At 36.2% G+C, this 8,525-nt stretch overlaps 1 protein-coding gene across 4 annotated transcripts in view; it reads left to right on the forward strand.

Moving 5' to 3' along the window:
* LOC124798511 (39S ribosomal protein L13, mitochondrial-like) overlaps nucleotides 1-7,245 on the forward strand; it is a 37,470-nt gene extending 30,225 nt beyond the window's left edge. For all 4 annotated transcript variants that reach the window (XM_047261951.1, XM_047261952.1, XM_047261953.1 and 1 more), the window contains exon 5: nucleotides 6,918-7,245. In XM_047261951.1, coding sequence (XP_047117907.1) covers nucleotides 6,918-7,151 — 234 coding nt within the window. In that variant the 3' untranslated portion in view covers nucleotides 7,152-7,245. The remainder of the gene's footprint in view (nucleotides 1-6,917) is intronic.
* The last annotated feature ends 1,280 nt before the right edge of the window (nucleotides 7,246-8,525 follow it).

The raw sequence follows: 8,525 nt of genomic DNA on the forward strand, positions 1-8,525 counted from the left end.
GTTTCTGTCTCTTATTGTGGCTTGCACTTTAGCCTTTGGCAGTGCTTCAAGGACTGAGAAAATTAGAGGTGTGTTGTGATTTGGATTGTATGTTGCATTGGTTGTCATCTTACAATTAGCTGGCTGAACTGCTTCTCAGATCAGAGGAAGGCAGTGACATACCAGCTATTATAGGACAAAATAACAAATTGCTTGATCATTAATGAAGAGGCATACATTTAAAAAAAAAAAAATTTTAACACCCCGGGTAGAAAATGGAATTATGCTTCAATGAAGAGGCAGTAGGTACATACAAAAATGAAAGGTAACAAATGTTGGCTTTCAAAATCATGCTCTCCTTTATCCAGCAAAAGAAATGGGAAGATACAAGTAAGTGTGACTACTGAGGGATTAAGGAGGGAAGCTCCCTAGGATCAAGAACATGGGGTCAGTGTTAAGATGAGAGAAAGTAAACAGAATATTGTAAACAGTGTTTTGAAAAGAGTAACATTTTTATTATTTTTATTATTAGATTGCAAAGCCAGACTAAAAAAAAAGTTAAGTTTATAAAACCGAACTGATCTTTAAAATCCCTGAAAATCACAATCCAAACTTTCTTCTTCTTCCTCTTCCTTTTCCTCGCCACTGTTGTCCTCTTCATATATGAGATGGTCTTCAGTGCCATCTAGAGCATTGCTTATGCTGCACTTCTTGAAAGATTTAACAACAATGTCTTCTCTCACTCTAGACCATGACTGTTTTATCCACTGACACACTTGATTGATTGTAGGTCATTTTAAAGCTCCCTTCAGAGTGAATTCATCACCCATTTGTTCCATTCCTCTCTCATATACACTTTAAATGATTTATTTATCGAGACATCAAGAGGTTGCAGTTGTGAAGTAAGTCCTCCTGGAATAACAGCAAGATCTATATTTCTCTGTTTCAGTTTCTCTTTTACAGGTTTTTTCAAATGACTACTAAACTGATCTAGCAGAAGAAGAGAACTCTTCTTCAGTGAAGCACCTTCCCTCCTTTCCCACACTCTATTAATCCATACTTTCATAACAGTCTCGTCCATCCAACCCTTGTCATGCATGTGAACGACGACACTTGGCAGTATTTAAGAAGGTATTGTTTTGCACTTGAAAATGAACATTGGATTAAGTTTAGTGCTATCAGCACAACATGAAATGACAACAGTGTAGTGCATTTTTTCATGTCCACTTGTTTTTATAGGTACAGTTTTAGCATCTTTCATGAGAACAGTTATGTTACTCAACACATCAAATGTCAAATGAGTTGCATCCATATTAGCGATTTGGTTTAGTTCCACACTGATTTTGTTTCGATGTTGAATAATAAAGCGATGGAAAGATAATATTTTCTCTTCATACTCTTGTGGCATTTTCTGAGATATTTTAATTTTGGTTTGCATGCTCCGTCCATGGCAATCAAAAAACTATAGCACCAACCAATCTCACCCGTAAAGTCTGTTATGTTCCACTGTAGTGCTGTTTTGAATAATTTTGAATCCATTTCAGTACTTCGTCTTCTAGTTTTAGCCATTTTGCATTCAGTCCTCTATTAGTTAGTTATGTGTCCCCTTGATCAATCTCACGGTAACCATTATGATGTGGAACGTGGTGAATACAGAAGAAATGCACAAATGAAAGAAGGGTTCTTCTTCTTCTTCTTCTTCTTCTTCTTCTTATTCTCCTCCTCCTCCTCCTTCGTTTTTTTTAAAACGAAGCCCTTAAATGGCACAAAATACATGTATTATACCTATAGATTTATTTAGTCCTATTCAAGAATTCATCTATGGTACAGAAGGAGTTGTCAAGGAAGTATGTGATTTCAATTTATTTTTAAAATTGTTACTGCTGGCTACCAGACATTTTATTTCATCTGGTAATTTATCGAAAAGTTTTACAGCAGCATATTTTACTCCTTTCTGTGCCAAAGATAGGTTAAGTAGAGGATAGTGTAAGTCTTTCTTTCTTCTGGTGCTATAATCATGAATGTCGCTGTTGTTTTTAAACTGATCCATGTTGTTGAGAACAAAATTTCGTTATTGAGCAAATGTACTTTGAGGCTGTTGTAAGAATTCCTAACCTTTTAAAGAGATGCCTACAAGGCGTGCGACTACGAGCCCCACACATTATTCTAACCACTTTCTTTTGAGCAGTGAATACTTTTTGCCCAAGTGTTGAGTTACCCCAAAATATTATTCCATATGACTTCAGAGAATGAAAGTATGCAAAGTAAGTTAGCTTGCTAATTTCTATACCCTCAAAATTAGCAATTATTCTGATGGCAAAATTTGCTGAACAAAGTCACTTCAGGAGGCCCAAAATATGAATTTTCCATTTAAGATTATCATCTATATGTACACCCAAAAACTCGGTATTCTCTATCCTGGCTACTGACTTCTGTTGATATATTTATTGAAGGAACTGTACTCCTTGCAGTAGAAAATTGGATGTACTGAGTATTTTCAAAGTTCAGAGGAAGCCCATTCGCCCCTATTTGCACATTTAGTCTTCCTCATTTTATTCAGTTCTTTTTTACTAGCCAATTGTTAACATTTTTTTCCCCTGTTGGTGGAGGGTTGAAATGCCATGCAGCTGCTTTGTTTCCATGTTCTTCTGCATATGCTGTTACTTCCAATTTATAGCCCGCATCATATGAATATCATTTATTTTTTTTGTATTACAAAACTAGCTACTAACAAAAATATTGTACGGTTACCAATAACATAAATCACTTTCAAATCAAGTTCACTGGCACCGTAGAATGCAATGATGAATCATAGGCTAGACAGTGTTCCGGGTTTTGGTGGCTGGGTGGGAGGGAGACATGTTAGCAAGCTTGTGAATCCCTGCAAGTTATGTTAGTCGCATCGATGTACTGCTGCTGCCAGTTGAAGCCATTGTTGCCAGTTAGATAGATTTGCCACGGCATTGAAAATATGACTATTTTTAAGTCTGGCAGGAATTTTAAATCAAACACAGGACTTTTTATATTAATTTCGAATACAAGATGCACTTGAATTTTGAAGACAATTTTTCGAAGAAAAAAGTACATCTTAATAGTCCATAAAATAGGGTAATTATGGTTCTCAGAATTATTCTGTATATGGATTTGCACCTTTGCACTTGTAGGAGACATGCACTTGTAAAATAAGATAGGGTATGTGATTTAAGTGAAGTTAGTGCTTCATAAATTAATATGTAATGTCTTGCAAGGGAGTGTGTATTATAGGATTTCTTGAAAACATGATTAAGCCATTGAACCATTTGGTTGTGGTTATGGTGGCAGGTGCCAACTTTAGGATTGTCTCACAGCTGCACTACTGGGCTGCCATTATGGCATGATGGAAGCATTCACTTTAAGGTAATAAAGCGCGTATAATTCAACAATGCTGAAGCTAGGATTATGTGGATACATTTTAGAGCACGTGACGAAATACACTAGATGTCATAACATGTTGGAGCACCTTGTCACGGGCCAGTGGGGCACTAGTGTGGCATCCTGACCAGAATTGTTACTATTGGGTCCAAAACTGTTGTATTTTGTGGTTTTGAAAGCTAACATTTGCCTTGTCTCATGTTTGTGCCTGTATTCATTGCTGCCAGGTAACTCTTCCTGTTATTTCATTGCAGTTGTAGGAAACTTAATTATTAAGTGAGCAGTATTACCACAGATCTGATTAAATTACTTGTATCTTCCAATAAATTTCTTAAACATTGGATATTTGCTTATGATTTTTGGTATTTGTTGAAGGGTCTGCTTTTGTTTGACTTATTCAACAATTATAACTTCCTTTTAATTTAAAGAAAGTTCAAATGAGAACTATAAATGTTATGTTCACATAATTCACTGGTGGTGATTGTGCTTTTGAAATATGCAATACTGAAGGAGAAAGAGTGAGTTAGAACAAAATTCAATGGCCAAAGAGTTCATAACTGCCCAAAAATTAAGCTGTTTTGTTGTGCATTGCAACAGCACTTCAGCAGGAGGATTGAGTAACACCAATAGTTTCTATTACATTTAATGTATTAAACACCAGTGTTGCATACAGTGAGCTTCATATTTCCTGGTCTCGTTTCTTTCTTTTGACTGTCTGGAGGAAGGTGTTTCTTTCTGCAAAGGAATGAATACCCACTGTAATCAGAAATGGTGTTAGGTTCATATACAGAGTGTCTGAGAGATGTCAGGTTGTCATGCTACCTTGGTTGCCTTATGGCAACCATCTTGTCTCCTCCAAGGTAATCAGTAGCTTCAAATGTATTTAATTCATTTCCCAAATGATTATGGGTGTGTGGGCTATTAGGTCCACAGCCTATTCAAATCAATGCCCTGCATAATTTTACCAAGGGTTATAGAGTGAGTACAGGTTCACATATTCTAAATGGTTTATTTGGAACCTGTGAGATCCATGTCAGCAATATTAAGTTAGTTACTGTGTATCACACTGGAATGGAGATTAAATATGGGGAAGATATTATAAAAATAATTTGGGACTGCAGTGTTTGCAAAGGATATGGGAATAAAACTTCAAATGGTAGTAATGCGGTGTATGAAATAGTAATAAAATACTAAATATAGCTTGATGTTTATTTTTCCTTTGTAGATTCACACAAAATATATGTATATGCAGGGCGTAAAGCCTTTATACTATTAATTCTTGAGTATGTTTGTAAGGATCTCTTCTTCAATAAATTGCTATAATGGTGTCCTTCGACCTTTTGCTTAATGTTGGAACAGAACTCACATTATATGCTCGCTGTCAACAGACTGTGGCTAATTCATACATCTTCCCCTACAGGGAGGTGAGAAACATGAGAAAGTAGGCAGAGATGTACAGTCTACCTTATCTATAATTTACTATTATCACAGGCCATTATTTGCTGAATTACCACATTGACCTTTTATTAAATACTTTACAAATGTATAAGAATGTGCTGAAAGTAATGCCTCAATTTTCTTTTTAAACTCTTAAAGCTTTTTAAATAATACAAATTTTATTAATGTTGTAAATCTTTATTCTTCCTGTCTGTGTATTTGCAACTGTCTGTCACTAGAGGGCTCCAAATCATAGCATGTAACAAGGTGGTGTGTAATGTAACTATGTTGATGTGTGAGAAACAGCATGCTGTAATTGAGTTTCGAATGTAGAAAGTTCCTCCACACATAGAGCGTCATATCCTTCAGCATGAGAACATGAAACACTCCTGATTAAATTTCATTGATTGTTAATAACTGAATAGTGGCCTAACTTTTAATTTTGATGTGACAGTGACTTAATAGATAAATGTTACCATTTATCTATTAAGTCACTGTCACATCAAAATTAAAAGTTAGGCCACTATTCAGTTATTAACAATCAATGAAATTTAATGAGGAGTGTTTCATGTTCTCATGCTGAAGGATACGACGCTCTGTGTGTGGAGGAACTTTCTACATTCGAAACATTGAGAGTCATTTCTAATCAGAATACGGGTGCTCAATGATGTTAAATTCATTGTAGAGGGGGTTTTGCAAGAATCAGTGTCAACTTTGCACTGTTTGATCAATGTATTCTGTTGGACACAATTTGAGGCAGACACTAGTTTTGTCCTACAGTAGCGATTACAGTTAATCTCAACACAGGTCAATACTTAGACATTTTGTCCCACACTGTAACACTAATTAGCGCATAGAATGCTCACTGCAATCTGATGTGTGGTTAACTTGAAAATAGGTTTACAGCACTCCATAAACCTTTTGAACGGTTGTCAGTAATATGACTTGTAACTATTCAGTATAATATTTCCCTGCAGCAGTGGGGATACTCTTAGCCGGTACTAAATCACGAGTTGCTCATGGCTTCACCCAGACTATTATCACATGCACTCACCTAGCACTTGAGGGCTTGACAATTGATTCTGCCTACTGTTGACCTGTGTGATGACAAACTATGTTTTGTCTCTGAGTGAGGTTTGTGGACCCCTTACAAATGTCAGACCACAAATTGGTGCTGTGACATTTGCTACAATACAATGCCTTGGTTCGCTGTCATTGATCATCATCCATACAGTGATGACTTGGTCACATTAGATTTTCACATGTTTCCAGAACTTAAAAAACACCTTTGAGAACTTAACTTTGTTAGTGATAAAGTGATGCAAACAGAAATGCGGTTGTGGCTCCATCAACAGTCAAACATTCTACAGTGACAGTATCAACAAACTGGTCCTTTGTCGGGAGAAATGTTTTTGTCACAAGGATGACAATTGAGAAATAAATTTGTAGACATGATGAAGATATTTGTTAATAACACTGATTTTATTTAAAAATCTTTTACGAGTTCTCACAATAATAATTCTGAGTCGATTACTTTTCAGCACACCCACGAAGGAAGGTGGAAAGCATACAGGATTTTCCTGCCATGCACAAGTTTACCATGGGTTTTAGGTTGAGTACAAGGTCAGATATTGTAAATTGGTTATATGGAATCAAAATAATCATATGGACTATGTGACTGTACAACAATATTTAAATTTATCTCTCTGTAACATAGTCCTAACTTTATCTGGTGACAGTTTGAACAGAAATGTGAAGAAATCATTTGACCCTGTTAGTCCAAACATCTTTAGTTTTGATTGCTATTCTTAGGTCCATGTTGGAATAGTCACACCTACATTGCTACACGAAGTCAGTTACTAAGATTGAAACATGATTATAGTCATCTACAAATAATATAATGTAGAAAAAAATATGTTTTGAGGTTTGTTAAGTTCCCTATTGAGCAGTGTGTGTTGAATATGCAAGACAAATATATAAGCCAGGTTTGTGAATTGTAATGCTTATCTCTGTTTCCTTAATTTCAGAATTGTTATCTATAATATTCAAATAGATTTATTGCTTATTTAATGGCATTTGGTCTTTTTCAGATAATGCGTAAGGCTGTCTATCATAGTATGAGGGGAAACCTTCAGCGTAGATATACAATGCAGCGTTTACACATATTCCCAGATGACAGTGTCCCAGATGAAATAATGGGAAATGTTACCAACCAGATCCGACAGATAAGGCCTGTACCAAAGCGTTTGGACAAGTATTCTGAAGAGGAAGTGCAGCAATTTCCAAAAGTAATGGACTGGCCAGAAGATTATGTTTTGAGATAGCAAAGGCTACAGTTAATTAGTGCTATGTAATGTTTATATTTGGCAATGTGTGCATTATTGTACCAAAAGTTATAATACATTTTGTCACAGAAAATCTGTGTCATAATACTACTAATGCCCTTTGCTGCAAAGGCTTTTTCCGACAGTTAGGATTTTCTTTTTAGTGCAAGAGAATGTTAGTTTCTTACAAGTGATTATACAAGAGTGCTGTCACAGCAGGTGGATTTTTTTCATATCTGAAACTTTTGTGTTATACTGTAGTATAGAGCAGGTGCCAGCTATTTATATATATTTCCAGTATTTTAAAATTTAACAATGGAAAGTGCAGAATGAGATAACAACAATATTACAAAGAGAATAGATTGCTACTCAGCATAGAGAGAAGATGATGAGTCGTAAACATGCACAATGGAAAGATTGCTATAAATTTAAGCTATTGGCCAAAAGCCCTTTTTCTGAATAAAACAAAGACAGACAGACACACACACAAACACACACACACACACACACACACACACACACACACACAACACACACACACACACACACAGAGAGAGAGAGAGAGAGAGAGAGAGAGAGAGAGAGAGAGAGAGAGAGGGGGGGGGGGGGGGGGGGGGGCATACACACGTGTGACCACTATTGCTGGCTGTATGTGGGAGGTGGTAGATGACTGGAGGGACAAGGCATGGGAGGTCTATTTCTGTACAAGGTTTGTTATATTATTTATTTACACATCAAGTTACATAGGACCAAATTGAGGAGCAAATCTCCAAGGTCATGGAACGTGTCAGTACATGAAATTACAACATAAAAGTAATGAGAGATAAAAATAAAATGTTTATGAACCCAAAAAAGTCAAGCTATACGTTAAAGTAAACGCAATCAACAATACAAGAAGAATAAGCTTAATTTTTCAAGGAACTCCTCGATAGAATGGAAGGAATGACCCATGAGGAAACTCTTCAGTTTCCATTTGAAAGCATGTGGATTGCTGCTAATATTTTTGAATTTGAGGTGGTAGCTTATTGAAGATGGCTGCAGCAGTATACTGCACACCTTTCTGCCCAAGAGTTAACGAAGTCCGATCCAAATGCAGGTTTGATTCCTGCCGGGTATTAACTGAGTGAAAGCTGCTTATTCATGGGAATAAGCTAATATTGCTAACAAGAAATGGCAGTAAATATAGAGGGAAACATTCCACGTGGGAAAAATATATCTAAAAACAAAGATGATGTGACTTACCAAACGAAAGCACTGGCAGGTCGATAGACACACAAACAAACACAAACATACACACAAAATTCTAGCTTTCGCAACCAATGGTTGCTTCATCAGGAAAGAGGGAAGGAGAGGGAAAGACGAAAGGATGTGGGT

This window comes from Schistocerca piceifrons, chromosome 5 (genome assembly GCF_021461385.2).
Source record: "Schistocerca piceifrons isolate TAMUIC-IGC-003096 chromosome 5, iqSchPice1.1, whole genome shotgun sequence".
In the NCBI taxonomy this organism is placed as follows: Eukaryota; Metazoa; Arthropoda; class Insecta; order Orthoptera; family Acrididae; genus Schistocerca; species Schistocerca piceifrons.